The 18,660-nt window shown below is 42.9% G+C and overlaps 1 protein-coding gene across 1 annotated transcript in view; it reads right to left on the minus strand.

Annotated features, from left to right (window-relative positions):
* Window positions 1-393: 393 nt before the first annotated feature.
* The window catches only part of LOC103462898 (uncharacterized), a 51,486-nt gene continuing 33,219 nt past the window's right edge, over window positions 394-18,660 (minus strand). Inside the window, exon 2 of the mRNA XM_008405938.2 lies at window positions 394-537. Within this exon, the coding sequence (XP_008404160.1) occupies window positions 394-537 (144 nt within the window). The remainder of the gene's footprint in view (window positions 538-18,660) is intronic.

The following is an 18,660-nucleotide window of genomic DNA, read 5'->3' on the forward strand; positions in this document are numbered from 1 at the left end:
CTCAGTGGTATGCAGTGAGGGAAGCAAAATGAACGGATAACATGCAAACTAGCAGATTCTGCAAATCTGACCAAAAAAAAAGGAATGCACATTTACCACCAATCTGCTTGAGCAATTAATAAAATCTCAAAGGCTATCTACTCAAACTGAGGTTTCTGCAGAAAAGAAGCTGGAATATTCTCGTTTTAGAACCAGGACTGAACAATGCTAAGTCGACAGGGATCGCAACTTAAAATAACTTTCTCTGATAGGATGTGCAAATGTCAACACTGAGTGGAAAATGTTTAATTCATTTTGTAAAAAACGTAACAGAAAACAGACCAAACATCCAGTTCATGTAAAAAGAGAAATGAATATGGTCGAATTTAGGAAGAAAGGAGGTCATTTGTGGCTTTAGCACTTACTGGGAAGTGGAGCGTCTCCTCTCTCTGGCGCTAAGGTCGCAGGGCATGAAGGAGTGTGATCCCGCGCAGGTCGTGAAGGCCTTGAGTCTGCCTCTTTAGTGGCTCCAGTGCTACTTGAAACCAAAGCACTGGCCTGAAAAAATATAAAAATAAAGACACATAATTAAAGGTTATTTTGTGCAAAAATAAAACATAAAAAATTACCTGTTTGCGCAAAATATCAATTGCTAAGTCTTACGTCCAAAGTTTGTTTCTAGCCACATTAATGAAAGTGTGATCGGTGGCCACAAATTCTTTTCTGCAGCACTGATTTATTTAGTCCATTTTTGTCGCACATACATGTGTCTGATCATCAACCAAATGTTTATGGAAAACAAATCTAACCTAAATGAATACAAAAAGCTTTTTTAATATAATAATAATGTAATAAAAAGTTATCCAAACTAACCACACCCGAATTTAAAAAGTTACTAAACCTATTAACTGGTTGTGTCACGCTTGGCATCAACAGTTCATGCCAAGCGTCAACTGTTGATAAAAAGTTTCAGAATATTTTCTAAGCTAAAGTTTATCTAGATGGTTTTATGGCAAAGATAAATATGGACCTCCGTGTTCTTTTTACTCTGCAACAGTCCTTGCCCTGGATCTCTTCCATCTCTGCCATTTTGCCCATTTTCTTTTTTCATGTTGACTCATAAATGCTGACCTCAGTTGAGGCAGGTGAGGTCCACAGTGCTTTAGTTGTTACTCTGGGTTGTTCTGTGGCCTCCTGTGTTCTTTGAGTAATTCTGGTAGGCTCGCCACTCCTGGCAAAGTTCAGCTGTTCCATGTTTTCTTCATTTAAGGAAAATGACTCTAGCAGTGGTTTGCTGGAGCCTAAAAGCCTTAAAAATTACTCTGAAACCCTTTTTTGACTAATGGATGTCAATTTAGGCCTTGGTGTTGCTGTGAGACTGAAGCAAAAAATCTGGACAATCAGAGTCATTTCATGATTATATTATTATATTTATAGTATATTATACTTTTCCACATGAATGTGGGTTAGTTTGGATGGCTGTTTAGTTTCATAAATGAAATCATCACAGCTTTTTGTCTATGATATTAAACTGTGTCACGCTTAAGTGCGACAAACTCAACGTGTAATGGGACGAATGACTTTCATGGCACTGTAAATGGACAAAAATTGAGCATAAATTACCCAAGAGGACAGAAAGTAATGCAAGCTATCAGCAGTATTAAAAGAAATTAGTTCAAAATGCAACCCCTTCACTAAATAACCCGATTGGGATTCTGTGATTTTCAAGCATTATTGGGGCTGAAAAAGCAAAGCCAGCAAAAAAGGAAAAAAAAAAATCTCTCACCATAAATAGAGCCTGATGTTGCAAATATAGCCATTAATTGCAGATTTGTTTTGTCAGCGGTGCAACCATTTTTAGCTACTGTCACAGCACTCTGATTCCTGCTATAAAAAGACAACAACTGAAGAGGGGGGGATGCAGCTCCAGGTGAAAAAGTGGCCCTTCCCTGAAGTGACAGAGCTGCAAAACAGTCAGACAGACAGAATCAAAGATGGAGAGAGACACTGAGAGAATGGCTTCGCCTGACAGAACCAGTCGTTTTGGATGTGCTCTACTCCACAACAGAAAGAGGGAAGTGGGATGAGACTTCACGACAGAGACAAGCTGACCATGAAAAGCAGAGGCAAAAGCAGAGGGTGGCTGTCAAGATGGAGAGAGAGGAGTGGGGTAGATTAAAAAAAAAAACAAGAGAGAAAAGTCTGTGATGGCTCCCTCCACTGACGATCAGCAGAGAGACAGGCAGGGGAGGTGCATCATATCTTAAGACAAAAAGGCACCCTGGGCTTATGAAATATACATAGCTTTCAGCAAGAGCTGCAGACACTGTACTACAGAGTAGAGGAGAGCCCTGAAGACTGACAAGGCTCTACTACCTCTCCTAAACACACTCTGCTAAAAATAAAACACACACACACACACAAATTTCTAATTTACCCCTCCTGAAGAGTGGAGGGATGTGATCATATGTTTGCAGGTGTTGGTGAAAATCAAGGTATTTGAATGCTTCTTCCTCCAGTTACAGAGTGGGCAAAACCCACAACCGTAACTACGACACACAAATAAAAAAACCACAAGTATTTCGGCTGTTGGCCTGTATGTAAATTCACCAACTGGTCATGAGAATTTCTTTCTTTTTTTTTTTTTTTATTCTGTCTCAACRGCCTCTTTCAGACCTCCCCACCTGCCCTCTCTTCAAGTCCAGACAGCTGCTTTACAGCAGCACCAGCAGTTAAAAAGCATTTAAAGAGACCTCACTTAACAGTAAACTCACCCTTTGTACAAGGTAATGATCCACTTCTCCCACGCACTGTAATTACTGTGCCACACAGTTATTGGGTTCTTGTGTGACTAAGAGTTACCAGGAAGACAGCCACAGGGTGCACTCCCTCTTTCACTTTATTTCATTTCATAGTTTATCTTCCTCACCTGACAAGTTGGGTGTGCCTCTTCGGTTTACAATGTCATGTGTGAACAAAAAATAAACAAAAACTTTCAAGCAAATAGTCATGTCTGAGCCAGGGGATTAGCCATGCTCTAAGAAAAACACACAACAAACCCGATTACAAGTTTTCTTTCAACCACTTCTGTTTTTCTTTTCTTTATGAACAAAAGTGCCAAATTAGTGACTTAAATGCTAAGGGTAGCGAGACAAAAGTGAAAGTAACACTAACAGGCACAGGAGGAACTTAAGCCCACAAAATGTATCCACAAACCACCATAACAGACGGAGGAGAGCAACACATTAGAGATTTGAAAGCATACACATGGCTAATGCATTGTATGACTTGTAGGGATCTGTACTATTTAGCAGTGATATAACACATCAGCCATGTATGAAGTTGTTAAAGTGACAAATATTCAGACACCTGTTGCGTATGGGAAAAAAAAAAGAGAATCACAACAGATGCTTTCCCAGCAACACAGAGCTAAATGTTAATGTAAGCATGCTAATTTGCTAATTAGCAGGTGATTCTGCAAACAGGCTTCTATTAGAATTCATAGAAACTCTTGTCAGTTTTTTCAGCTTGAACACATTCGCACAAGGAATTCACTAAACACTCTGTAGTCCAGTACAAGATTTTAAAAAGTTTAAATTCCCCTTTCTCGCTCTTGTATTTACCATTACCGCTATGTAGTGGCTGCTAAAGGAAAACACACTTCTGTGTGTCACCTCAGCTAAAGGTCAAAATCAATAATTGAACTTCAGCGGTGGGTAATTTTAGCAAGTTCTAAAAATAATTGTTTGTTGTCCTGTTCTGTCTGAACTAAAATGTAAGATTAAGATTAAATCTTAGTTTGAAGTTTAATATTAGAAGGACAATAACCCCAATACAACGGATGCAAGTAGAATAGCTATAAGTATTGTTTTTATCTTCTGCACAGAGTAAATAAAGTAACGCCATTATTAATATATCACTGCCCATTCTGATAAATGCCCTCTCAATAGACCAGAAATAGACCAGGGACATTTAAGATGCAGAGCAGGAGTCATGAGGTGAAATGAGAAAGATCTACAGAGGTAGTACTAATTGAGGTTAATTCCACAGTTCAGCATTATCTTCTCTAATCGCTAAGGAGGAAGCTGGTAATGGATGATGCTGCACTGCATGGAGGGAGCCTGCCAGCAGGAATTAAAAAGCGGTGTGGAGTAGCGTGTGTTGCCCTTAAAGGATCACAAGACATTAGCAGCTGAGTGCCGACCTTGACGGGAATGTACAAACATTAAGACAGCCTGCAGGTTTCACCAGCAATATGTACATGGTTCTGTGTTTTTTTGTGTGTGTTTTTGTCTTCTATATTGTTTTTTTCAGTCAAGGCACTCACAGCTTCCTTTAACCAACATTTCATCTGTCAGCTGCATGAAACGGCGCCGACACCAACTTGCTCACACAAACTAGGGTTTCTGACTCGGTGCCACCTCAGAGGAATGATGGAGCAGAACATAAGCACATCATTCAAAACGGCATGCACCTTGAGAGAATTACTTTTTCTCCTCTGATCCTCCTGACCTAAAGCTTTCAGGTCCACGCCGGTCAATACTTCCACGACACCTGCAGGTCAGCACCTGCCAGATTCATTAAGGAGGAGGCCAGGATCAAGCACTGCATCAATAAGAAGTGGTGGGGATGAGCGTCTATGCGTGCGTCTCTGTTTTTATAACATGATGTAACATAGTCTTGGGGGTACACTTCCTGTTTGCATGGGGGCCGTGTTATAGCTTCTACTCGGTGTGCATGTGCGTGTGTGTGTGTGTGTGTGTGCGTGTGTGTGTGTGTGTGTGTGTCTATGTGTGTGTGTCACCAGGGAGCAGTGCCATCCATAAACACTGCTGACAGGCCAGACAGGAAATACACTTGAGGATGTCGATAAGTTAGTCAGCAGGAGTGAGGAGAGATCAATACGACCCCGGCATGATGTCACTCCCCAAAGATGAGATCACCTAAAGATCTACGTTTAAAGACTTTTGATTCACCGTATTTTCACATGGTGTTCAATATTTTTGTTTTATGGGAAAAGGTAAGAGGAGAAATTGTAAGAAAAAAAACTCCATGGAAATCTCCTTTTGTATCGTCATAATCAGCCAGGAAATACATGTTCAGAAACTGTTTTTGAGCTAATACCTTACTCTGCAATTGGTGTTTTTGAATACACTGAGCAAGTTGGTTTATTATTGTCAGTTTCCAACATTTTTTATGCTTTTGTCTTGCAAATGTCTTGCTGTTGTTTGGTTTTAATGTAAAACATTGTAGTCTTCACTTTGCTGGTATTGCCATGTATTTCACTTCTGCATTGCATCACTTGATGTTTGTGAGCGCTAAAGCAGATGTTTATTCACGAGAAAATGCTAGAGATTAGAAGTTCGTCATAACTGTGAACAACAACCAGCAAACAAAGGTTCTCCCTTGGGCTTTCTAAAAAAATAAGGACATGAGGCTTATTTTTACCCACAGGGAATGGATGCCTTATATCCCAGTGCTCTTCTTTCATGGCGTTGGCCGCGACCGCCTGTGTGCGTGCGTGCTCTGGTCGATAGGTGTTTGCGTGCGTTCTCGGCTCTGCTGACATTTCCTCAATCGTGGCTGACATTTCCAGGGGATTTGAAGATTTGATCCCGTCTGTGTTTGAAGAGCTGTGAGCTGTCCTCCTCGCAGCACCGAGGAGAACAGTGGAGCAGAGCCGGCAGCGTGGCCCTGCCTCCCGGGGCCCTGGTCCCCGCTGCATTTGGAGCAACCCTTCCCCGTTCAGCCGTGGAGCGATCGGGAGAAGACCTGCACTTCCGCACTGCCAGCCTCTTAGAGATGATGGGTTCACTTGCTTGGTCTCTAACTTAGTCTTGTCATTTTCCCYTGAGCCGCGGAGTGTTTCGCTTCTTCTCAACTGAGGCAGAAAAGCCATCACCAAAAGATACGAGCGAAGAAAGCGGAGAGAGAGTTACCAAGAAGGGGAGCAAGAACGTGTGAGGAGGAAKGGGAGTGATCTGCTTCTCGTGCTACAGGCTGGTTAGTGGAGCGAACTGACACATACTGACATCTCTCTCGCAAAGACACCGAGTTAAAAAAGAGCTTTGCTACTCTTTGTCCCTTTCTCTTTACTTTTTGCTCGTTAAGCTGTCCCACTACTTCCCTCCTCCTTTCTCTGCCTACCCCAAGGCTCCTGTGTCTTGTTTTTTTTTTTGTTTTCTTTTCTGCCTGGATGAACCGTACAGCAGTCCTGTCCTAACCTGGAACTCAAATTACACCACCAACACAAGCACACACATACTCCATGTGCACACTCGCAACAAAGGCAGAGGTCCCTACAATAGCTCAGAGGAGGCCCAGGGGCCAAACACAGGTCACATTTGGGTCAGTCAAGGGCAGACGCACAGGAAGCCCCACAGAAGCAATCTTTCYACYGAGGCTGAYCCGGGGTTKRCTGGATGGATACACTTTGACACATACAAACTCAACAAACCTAAAGCAGTGTACAAGCATACAACAGTTATTCTATCAGCTGTCTTTAGGCTGATAAWATTTCAGTGCTGGCTGAACCTTTTMAAAATGTTTAATATTTATAAAGAAAGACAACTTGGCCTGGATGCCCAGTTACACTAGTTACACTAGAACCCTCAAAGCTAAAAAGTATAGTGAATAATCAAAATTCACTTTATCGCTYAATAAGCCTCCTCTGTAAGACGAGAACTGATCCACTGTGGATTACACAGTATGGCAAGATTTCAAGAGAACTCCATAAATGATGGTGGACATGACCTTGGAGCACACCATAATCAGCCTCAGCTCCATGTCCAAAGTAATACCTTAGCAAGCATTATAATTGCTAATAGGTTTCAGAATGACTCAGCAGACCCTTATAGGGTCTGCTGAGTCACACAAGGTGGTGTACACAAGCTAAAGTAACCCCCCCCAGCAGTGCAGGATGCTAGAGGTCAGCGCCTCAGCCGAAGCGAATGCTGATGCAACTAACCCCTGGATATTATTCTGGCCTTCGGTTGCCGGGGATGTCGTCGATAAAACAAACACGTGTATCCTGAAGGACTGGGCTCAAAGGATACGAAGTACTAAATCTGAAGTATCATCGTGAACATTTTGTCACTCGTTGGGTTTGTTTTGCCCTGGGAACAGGATGTGAGGACACGAGTGACCCAACAAAGATACGATACTTTATTGACCCCTGAAGGTTTTTTTGTGTGTCCTCCTTCMAGGCAGGTTATTGTCACACAGACCAGGAAGAGTCTGCATGGATACAAAACATTACTGTACCGACAGTCACGTATACAMCTCAGTCTGTAGCAGATTGGATTTATTACTGTTATTGGCAAAACGTCAAGGTAAACCACCAACTGTGAATGCAAAGAACCAGGATATGTGTCAATAAATCAAAATGAATACATTTTACATAGGAAAATGTGCCTAATTTTGCTTGGTCCCAGACAACATCTTAGCTTCAGAAAAATATGTTCTTGCTCACACATGCACAATGAAGGAACATACATAAAACACACACACCCACGCACACACACACAGCTGGAAACCACTAGAGGCGTGTCTTCCATCCAAGTCCACTAACAGCTTCAACAGGAAGAGGGAGAGTGCGATCGATTGGCCTCTTCCTGCTAAGCCCAGCTGTGAGAGCAGAAACAAGCTGACCGTTTTCCAGCCTGTTTCCCAACTAAATGTAAGAACACACAGCCATCCACCTAATACAAGCATCTCATAAATCACTCTTGATTTCCAGCTCCTCGGGAATTTGAGAACGCACTTTAGCCGATTCAAATTGACATGCACTTTTGTTTCTTTGGTGAGGAACGCTTGAAAGGTTTGAACCCTATAAGATTAAACTAAGTGGAATCTGTTTAAAAATCAAACTCAGGTAACACAGTTTGTTCTCTATAAAGCAAAACTGTGGACAGATTTTCAATTTGTTTTGCACCTACTTGTATTTTTCCTGTGTTTTCTTCAATTATTACTTGTATTCTGTACAAGTGAAGCTAAAACCTTGTGACACTAGAAAGATATTCAGATAATTTGGCAAAAAAAAAAAGGTTTTGAAATGATGAATGAATAGGACCAACGCAGACTGAAAATTTGATTTTTCTTAAGTACCAATAATAAATCCTGCCAGGAACTGCTAAACTGCTGCATCATCTGCCAAAGCTGTCAGGAAAGATCAACAAGCAGACAGATTTAAGGCCCATTCATGCTAAATGGTAAGTACATAGACACACACCACCAAAGGCTGTCCTGTAAAAAAAAAAAACAATACCACAGGGGCGCAGTATAGCCAACAAACCGTCAGTGAAAGAAACAAAGAATACGACTTGTACAGTTGTTGAAACGGTCATTTACATCAGGACATTTGTTTTAAGACAGTACATATTTCTACCTTGTTGCTGTGTCTCGATGTTGAAATTATTGAATTAACAGCAAATCGGAGCCTGTTGAATTCAAGCAACAAGGTGCACTAGCCAGTGATCACGTAATTGAAAAAAAGACGGAGGGCAGGGTCATCGAAATGAAAACACCTGACACACACAACTAAAGGAAACAAAAATAATTCTCAGATTAAAAATCCTSTACATGATCTAAATCTTCCAATCTGCTCTTTGACTATATTAGTTGCAGCTTTTAACATTTTATGTTAAAAGAGGGTTTTATTTTATTATCTAGGTTTTTAAGTTATTATGACAGACAAACCAACTGTAGGAGATTTACAATAGCCCAAAATGTTGCAAAAAGCTGCAGCATCTTATTACAGAATTGAATAARAKTGGAATAGATTCACAAWTCTATTGTGAATATAGTCAGTAAACACAAGAAGCTCTAAGCTCAAACTGCAATCTGTAAATATGTAGATCTGAMTCAACACTCCTAATGATTTATACCACAGTAGTGGATTCTTCAACTTATTTTAAAACGCTGCCCTGCCCTTGAAATGGTAAGCATCATTACAATATCAGTTTTGCAGCAGGAAATATTTTTGCCATTTTAGTTCCCTTCAAACTGCAGACAATACTTGTCTGTAACTCTGACGCGTTAATAGATGCTAAATATAACCATATTGCAGCGGAGGTTCAATATTTTCCACATTTATAACCAACTGAAATGTTTTGCATGCAAACTTTATTTACTAGAACCTGGAAGATTGGAATACCTGGTGTCAGCCAAATCCGATGTTGTACTCCTATATCTGTTTTCAGGCCTCAGGAAAAGATATACAGTGATATACAGCAGTGCACAGCAAAAAAACAAGTCTGGTCTCAAGAGGGGGGCGAAGAAAGTAAGGGATCCAGGGAGAACAAAACAGAAAGAAAAAGAAATTAGGAGGGAGGGAAAGAACACACAGAGCTGTTTTCTGCTGGGTGGGTAAAGTGTGTCCAGGGGGCAGATGAGTGAGCACGCACAACACAGAGTCTGTCATTAGTTCCAGCTTTCTGCAGACACAACAATCTCTGTATGTGTGCGTGAAGGGAGAAGGCAGAGTGACGAAGCATGCAGGTGCTTCTCTTGGCACATGTGAGTGCCTTGTGCATATTTCTGGAGTTTAAGACATTGATAGAACCCTTTGTTGTTGTGCTGGCCGTCTCTGATACACAGCTCCTCCAGGATCACAGTCTGTGTCCTCCCTCTGCCTCCTTGCCTAACTGTGTGTGTGGGTAATTATTTGCGAGGTAAAGAATCCCCGTTCTCCTCTTTCCATCCCCCTCCCCTCCCTTCACTCCCATTCTCTGTCTTTTGCCACACACGCTGCCTCCTGTCCACCAGCTGCCCCCTTTTTCTTTATAGCCGTTCATCAGAGCTATGATTAGCAACTACAGGAATCTTGTGTTACTACAGCCGACTCCTCACCCCAGCCCTGACCTTTCACCTCCAGATAGCGCGCCCCCCCCCCGCCAGCTGCCGCAGCTGTTTTTGTTTTTTTTTACACTGGGATGATGGACTCCATTAGGCCTGACGCCTCCATCTACTCACATGGGACCGCTGAGGAACACACACGTAAATACGCATGAACAGATGCATGCATGCAAAGATGCAAGAGATAGAGGCAGAAGCACAACTCAGAATAACTGGATACACAAACACACACACACAAAATAACAAAAAACAACGAGCTTTGGACATGCTAATGCACGAGGGCGTCCCTTTTATGAGATTACACAGTCAGTACAGAGGAAGGGTCATGGGGGGTGGGGGKGAGGCACCTGTGGCTCCAGAGTCCATCAGAAGCCTCTGTGTGAATTTGTGCGCAAAAACTCTGACAGCATAAAAAGCGCACTGTAGAAAACTAAAGAATGAGCAGACCTGGAGAAATGCTACACAGCCAATACTTGAACCATTCAGCGGGGCACTGTGCATATGTTCTGTATGCAATAAGACTCCTTTTGTATGAGTGTGTGTCCCTGCATGTGTGTGGGGGCCCTAGGCCGTCTCTGACAGCTCCATGGTAGCCATCTGCTGGCAGTCACACCAGGAGAAAGCAACCACAGCCACACAATGGAGAGCAATGACAGGCCAGGATTTGAGGGTAGTTTTACATGTGTGTGTGCGTGCATGCGCGCACGTGTGTGTGTGTGTGTGTGTGTGTGTGCGTGTGTGTGTGGGTGTGCGCGTGTGCGTGTGTGTGCGTGTGTGTGTGTGCGTTTTCTCTTCAAGGATCCAAATGAGCCTCTCTCTATGAGCATGTGCAGAGGGGCGTGGCTGTTGTTGATAGGCTGTCTCTGTTACCAGGCGATAGATTAACAAGCCCAAATGGCCATCTGAGGAGGACAGATAGCATGGACGGCATGGACCAGTACGGGCACGCTTACTTTCCTCCCGTCTTCCTGCACTTGCCTGTCCTGTGTCGATATACTTATCCACATGTGCTGTCTTTACTTCCCAACTGATCTTTAATTTGAAAGATAAAAACAAAATGTTAAGATTTATGTTGTGCTATGTTTTTTTTTTTTTTTTCTTCTTGCGCACAAACACAGCCTTGCACGTCACATAAAGGGAGATGCTTTGTGTATCTGCTCAGGCATCGGTACAGTTTGCCCGTCAGCTCCTCCCCGTTTGCTCCTCCCCTCTGTGTGCAGGTAGGTTGTCACTGTGGATGCAGACAGATGGTCGGTGCTGGAAGGAAGCTGGCTCGCTGGATATGACACACCAGTCTGAGAGCAAGCATCATCCAGCTGGGCAGAGAGGCCTTCAGTGTTTTCTAGAAAGAGCGTGCCAGGTGGCGGGGAGACGGGCTGCCGGTCTCCTGCGCACAGAATCTTCCCGCTGCTCTTTCATAACCAAACACGGAAAAACTAAACTAGAGGCTGCTTCTGATGAACAAATGGGTTAAGGATGTCAGAAGCTGAGGGAGACTAAAAGCAAGAATGGCTGAATGTAAAACGAATCCCTCACTCTGCTGCTCAAATTGGCCAAGCACATAGCTTGGTATGGCAGCTCTTCAAAGACAGGGGGGATGCAGGTCCGTTTGMCCCTACCGCACAAAGGCTGGCATGGCATGCCCGCTGGAGCACAAACAGAGCACACCTATTTACACAGAGCTAGGCTGAATGGCAGAYATTGTCTGGTGGAGAATGCAACACTTAAGCTGCTGATTAAGGCAGAACAAAGCCCTGAGGGGGCAAGAGCAATGCACAGAGCAGGAGAGAGCCAGAAACGAGGAGGGAGGAAGAAATTAAGTGAGGCTCTGAAAAAGGGGGACACTCGTTTGGTGTTGCTGTGGGAAGGTGAGCTCTAGAGGGGGAACATTTGAAAGAAAAGAAGAAGAAGAAGAAGCAACGAAAAAAAGAGAAAAAAAAAAAACAAAGTGAGAGGCCAAGAATTGGCAGAGGTGTGACTGGAAGCAGAGGCAGTCATCGAGAAGTGAGAGGCAGGGAAGGTAGGTGGTGAGGATTAAAAGAAAAAAAGGTAGGAAGAGGGAGAAGGCAGGGGAAGAGCAGGGAGGCAGGAGATAAAAAGACAACAGAGAGGGAGAGCCAGGCAGGGAGGTGATGAGAGAGAAGACAGGCAGGAGCTGCTGTMGAGCCATCCCCACTGATAAGGATGAAGTGATGCCACACCAGAACAGCGAGGAAGCTAACAGGCAGACAGCGCCCTCTAATGGCTGTCATGCACTAACCACATGCCCTCAATTCTGCCCCCTCTGGTCCACGTTTGCAACTRCAGACAATTTTTAAACCCGAGATATCCATTTTCAATAAGCTATAATATGATGGAAAAGTTCATTTATTTCAGTAACTCAATTCACTAAGAGAAACACATTAARATTAAACTGCTGCTTCCWAGCCCTTAATTCTGTTTATTGTGATGATTTCATCATAAAAACGTGACTTTAAGTTTAGAATATTACATAGAACCAACAAACAAAAGACAGTATTTGATACARGAATGTGGACTTAATGAAAAGTATGACTAACAGCTGCTTATAGGTTGATATTTTCAAGAGGTACTGTTAATCTGATAAAGGAGCCTTATCGAAAATCACGTTTTATCATAATAAATATGGCTGTATCTCTGAACCTCAAACAACTAAATGTAAACATAATAGCATAAAGTACGAAGTAAAGTATTTAATTGTTGATTCAGTTCAAACAGTGAATTTTAATATAATGTTAATTCAATGCACAGAGAGTGATGTGTTTGTGATTATGTCCTGCACAGTGTTATATGGAAGCATCTTACTGTAATGTTGACTGAACGTTACTTTACATGGAAAACCTCAGTCTTCAAAGAATTGTGAAGCAAAGTCCACTCAAAAGTTTGCAGATAGCTCCTCAACAAAGAATTGTGCATTTTATTTCGAAACCGAGGCCACAGAGCCTAAGAGGACACAGAATCCACGCTGCTCCACGTCCAGAGTGACGTTTCCACTGTCAGTGAAGATTTCTGGTGCCATGTCATCCGCTGTTTGTGGTCCATCGTGTTTTATAAAGTCTGAAGTCCAGCAACACGTCATGCTTCCTCTTGTTCACAAGCTTTATAGAGATGCTGATTTCATTTTCCAACAGCATTTGGCATCTGCACACACGACTGAAAGTCCCAGTTTAATGACCATGTATCGCTGAGCTTGATTCCCAGAAAACTCTCCTTATCTAAAGCCAATAGAGAATCTATGAAGTATCATCAAGGGGAAGTCGAGAGACACCAGACCAAACAATGCAGGCCAGCTGAAGGCTCTTATTAAGGCCTAATTCATTCCTCCTAGTCCACCGTACCGTTCTGTTGACCGTAAAGACATAGATTTTATCATTTCCTCCAGCCCAATTAAATTCACATGCAGCGAAGAGACTTGTGGCCACGACCACACAGCAAACAMAAAAGTAAGAACAGATCAAATTAAAAGCAGAAGAAGAATATGTAGTCATAATTTAGCCAAAAAAAAAAAAAAACATGCTCGGAATATGCCACTCTGGGTGTTGCAAATAACTAAACACATAAAATGTAATTTTTGAATTGAAATATGGATTTTTACACCAACAATCTAGTATAGAAATGTCATTCTTTGTATGGAAAAAAAAAAAAGCAAACAGAAAAAACCCCCTGAGTTCTGATAATGTATAATATGAGCAGGCATGTGGAGCACAACATGGAGTCCATTGTGTGTTTTTGTATGTTGATTTGTATGCGTACAATCAGTGGCATGTTGTTAACATATGGGGGAAAACAGACTGTGTGTGACAAGGGGTGAGGCGCTCTGTGAACGCGTGTGTATCGTAGCAACAGGACAATTGTGGCATCACAGCAGTGAGCAGCTGGCAGCTCAGGACACAAGGGCCATGATGGATTCAACATGATGTGCATGGGTGTGTGTGTGTGTGTGTGTGTGTGTGAGTGTGTGTTACATGTAACAGCTGTGCAAGGCTTAGGTGCGTCTCTGGGCACAAACACGCTCACGTCCATCTCTGGTAAATCCAAAGCTATTTGATTCAGTCAGTTTCAAATCATTCCTATATATTTTGCTCTAAAAATCTGAAATGTAAAAAATTGATTAATATCTATTGGGACGACTACTCATTGACCTTAGTGTAGATCATTATACAACATCAAGTGGGCCCAGCGCCAATCATCGTGGAGCCCAGATGTGCACCATACTRTGGACGCTCTCCGTGCTGGGAAGGGGGCTAGCTTCAAAACCTCAGGCCGGTCACAAGGCCCCGGCCTGGGCAGAGCTCTGTCGTCACGGGCTTCAGCGACTGCCAGGTTCTGCTYCACAGAGAAGCATCMGGCTGCAGCTAATAACCACCTCCAAACCACTTTTGGAGAGCAGAGCCAAGCCACAATAAGCGTATCGCACATTTCACTCGCACGTCTGCAATCATTTGGCCTCGTACCATATGTCCCCACGTTCTTTTTCCGTCTCTCATTTCGGATGCCGCGCGACAGGGCAAGGGAGTCGGTGAGGAGGATTCAGCAAATTATGACATCCTCTCGGGGCTAACCGTGAAGTGCTTAGAACGTTTACATGCACTCATCTGCAGCGTTTCTYTGTGCAAACAGTGATGTAAAAGAGAASGCACGAAAGCTCTGGAAAGCAAACGCTGCATTGTGAAAGTGTAATTAAAGTCTAACATCCAGGACATTAAGCAGATGGTTTTGTGGGAGTTTTRTAGACGTGGAGGTGCAGACGTAACATGATGACAGAAAAGAGACTTCCGAGGTTGAGACGTTTTGTTTTTGTTAGATTCTGTAGTAGTAACACCCTCCGGCCCCCCCGTCTCTCTTCCCCGTCATTTCCAAAGCTACATCACTCCCACTCCTCCTCCGATCTTCATTCTCATTTGTCTTTCTATAAAAATACATTTTACTACCAAACACAGTGCTTATAATAAGCATGTGTAAGTTAAATTGGATTAATTTAAGTCATCTTACTCAAACCATGTTCACATTGACACGTGACGGAGGATACAGCTCAGATGGAACCCACAACTTTCCAATAGCAGAAAAGCAACTTTGTTTAGTCGGAGTAGGTCTCAGTAACRATGGATGTCTGAATWATTATGTCATCTTACTTCACTAAAACGGGACTTAAATTGCATCAAATGTGGCATGTTAATAAWAGACTAAAATAATTGTTTATTTGGTCTCTAGAAGGGAAATTCCCAGTGATCAAAACAGAAGCACAAAGGTGCACAAGTTCAAATAAAGGTATTTAAAAATCACTACAGTAAATAAAAGGATCATGAGTTAGAAAAACCGTACAGCAAAGAAATTTAAAATTATTTAAATAAGAACATGTAGATCCACGCTCGAATAAGATGCATCCATCCAACCTGTAACTATGATATTGTGCAAAACTGTAGCGCCACATTCTTGCCAAAAACCCAGGGAGCATATTAAGCTATCACAATAGCACTTATACTAATAAGAGTGTTTTACCACTCACTTTGCTGCGTTCACGGGCCTGTGAATAAATCGAAACGCCGTCGTGATCAGAGCTATGAGCTCTCTCGATTAATGTAATGCGATGTTGTGATTGTTTAATACACTCCTCTAGTTTTTGTCTAGTTTTTGGCAGGGATGTAGCATCATACAAAATTGGCTGTTTGCAAGAATGCAGAATCTGTGTGAGGGTAAGCTGTCAAATACAACAGTTTTTTTGTGTGTTTTTTTTTATAGCTTTTTATTGCTGTCACCGTGGCATACACAGGTTTGGAGACAATGTCCAGAAGTGATGCTGGTTTGATTGACTTTCACTACCTCCAGCCCTTACTATTCTCTGAGATGTTTAAAGTCAATAATCTATTTTACCAAACTGGGTGCTCTGGGTTTTAATTCAAACCACATTCCTTTATGCAAACTAATGCCCAGCACTAGGCTGAACATTTTCCAGAAACAAGAAGTTATTCTTTGTCTGCACCTCTTCGTCCACACACAAACAAAACTGTTTTTTTTTAAACTAAAGAAAGCTCTTTCCAGTGTAGCGATTTCAAAAAACAAGGACAGAAGGGTTACCTTTACAGATGCTCTGCACTGGAAACCACGAGTCAATATTAAACTTCAAATGTACCCAATAAGTCAGTGGCACTGAGGAAAAGGTAAAACTTTATTGCTGCCTGCAAGCAAAGGACAGGTTTTGTTTTGTTTTTGAGCCTCACGCAGACCATAAACACTCACATTTTTATAAGACTTGTAAGAAAAAAAAAGATGTACTTCACATTGTATTGTCCAAACACAACAGGAAACTACAGATAATTCCAGGCTAGTTTTTGGGATTTGTTTGACTGTTCACATGTTTTTCTAAATGGCGGCAGGGAAGAAGGGAAGTCGGCTCACAAATATATATTTACTACAACCTCAGAAGACACAAATGCTGACAGCTGGCTCTCATACACACCACGAGAGGCAGACCTCAGCCTCACCATGAAATTCCTCACCACACGCAGACACACACAGACTCCTCGAGACTTCATGCATCACTGCACCACTTCCATCTCAATCCCATCACCCCCTCCTTCACTCTCCTTCATCACCCCACACTCACTCTCTCTCTCTCTTTCTGTCTCTCTCTCTCTCCCGTCCTTCTCAGCTGCAGCCCACCTTATCAAAGCTCTTTCTCGTCCTGATCTGCCAGGGTGGACGCCATGTATGTCACGCAGGCCACATTCAGATCAACCTATTGCAGCCCCTGTGACCACATTAAAGGGATGCTATCTCCTGATCACACCAGTCTGCTCCCTCCCCTGCTTCCTTCCCCCTGCAGCCCCCGTGAGTCTGTCCACAGGCCTAACAAGATCGATCACCTCTAACTCCTTGTACTCCTTGCTAAATCAATGGTTCTTTGTCTCATTAAGAAGTGGAAGGAGATGCATTCTTTGTGTGTCAGCGTGGGAGGGTGCGTTTATTGCATTGGAGGCGAAAAAGGGAAGGGAAAAAGGAGTTTAGTGCTTTAGAGGTGTGCTGCAATATAACGGAGGTTTATTCTGGGAGACTATTAAAATGAGCAGTGGTTTATTGTACTTGCAGGGGGGCAGAGGGGGGGGGGTGAGAAGGTAGAAAAGGTGGGCGCGCGCTGTCTGCAGAAGAAGTGGTAGAAAAAAAAAGCGGTGAAAGAGTGGAAGAAATGTGTGTCTGTATGAGCTCAAGACTGTGTGTGCACTGTGTTAAGAGAAGAGAGCCAAACCTCACCACTGACTTGGCCAGGGTCTCTGGAGCCAGAGAAAAAGCCCTGAAAACCACAAACTCTGTCTCTCTCACACACACGCACACACGCACACACACACACACGTGCGCGCTCGCACACACACAAGCTGAAAGTGTCTCAGTGTGTGAATACGTCATTTCAAAACATGTGCTCCTGGCCAAGAGAGCAGGGGAAGTTACTTGTGAAACAGGGATGTTAAAAACAGAGAGAAACTCCTGCAGGCAAAAAAAAAGGAAGTAAAAAAGAAAAAAGAAACAATGCAGAAATTCACTGGGAATAAATACAAACATACCCTCTTGCTCCCCTTATGTTAGCCTCTCTCATCCCTTGCCCTCACCCACTCCATCGTATTTAAATTCCCTTCACTGTGGCTCATTATGTTTCCCAAAAGCGCCAGAGTAGGTGGTAGCATTGCTGCACTTTAAGTCAATAGCGGGACTACAGAGCCATGAAAATGAATAAGGATAGGGGCTCTTCACACAACATCAATGCATAAAAAGGCCTGGGAGTGCTCATCTACAGCGTGGCTGCTCTTGTTCCATTTATATTTCACAACGAAACTACATTAGCTGCCCCTGGATGAGCAGGCATAGAGACGACGACACACACAGAGCTCTGCACGCAGGTATACAGAAACTCTGACGCGTGCGTATTTCACTCCTTCAGCGGAGAAAAATATGAAGAAAAAAGAAAAAAACAGAAAAAGCAAAGAAGGTGACAGCTCCGAATGCAAAACGCCACACCCTCTTCAGGATGCTGACAATGAAAAGGGCAAGCAGGCATGCTTGAGAAAAAAGGCAGGAGGAGAAAAAAAAAATAAAGGGGAACATTACAAAGGTATCTCACCTCAAAGAGGTCAGTTTGTCTCCTCGGAGCAACACTTTGTGAATGCACGAGCAGCAGAAGACATAATCAGACCCACACACCTCCGTCTGTGTCAAAGCAGGCTTGTGGTAGGGTTAAGAAGTGGTGCTAAAAGAAGGTGGATGCAGTCTGCCTTTCATGTTTGTTTTTGCCGTTTTTCCTTTTCTTTTTTTTTTTTCAGAGGGCTGAGCAGTGTGCACATGTAAGTAAATGTGTGTGCGTGCGTGTATTTGTCGGTGTGTTAGCAGGCTGAGAGACAAAAGGAGCATATGGCAGCAGCGGCAAAGGCTGTAAATTAAACATAGAGGAAGATTAGATAATGAATGTGTGCTCTGAGACACGGAGACAGAGCCGAGCCGAGGGCGGAGCAGGCCACTACAAGACCAAAGCCATGTGTGTCCGTGTGTATGTGCCGTTAACCGCATAATAAGTGAGCAGAATAGGCCGAGATGTTGATGTCTAACTGATATGAAACCAGAAAAAAAGAAAAACACAAAGATTCAGAAAATTAAACACAGAAGGACACGTAGGAGGTTTCGCACAGACTTTCTTTTTTTTTTTTTTTTTTACCTATGGCGCAACCTCCCCCCAAAAAAATGACCTTTCAGTCCATTTAAACGATTCACACACGATGCACAAGTTGAGCATCACTGACAGCCTCTGCTTCGCTGTGGGTAATC

This window comes from Poecilia reticulata, linkage group LG3, assembly GCF_000633615.1.
Source record: "Poecilia reticulata strain Guanapo linkage group LG3, Guppy_female_1.0+MT, whole genome shotgun sequence".
NCBI lineage: Eukaryota > Metazoa > Chordata > Actinopteri > Cyprinodontiformes > Poeciliidae > Poecilia > Poecilia reticulata.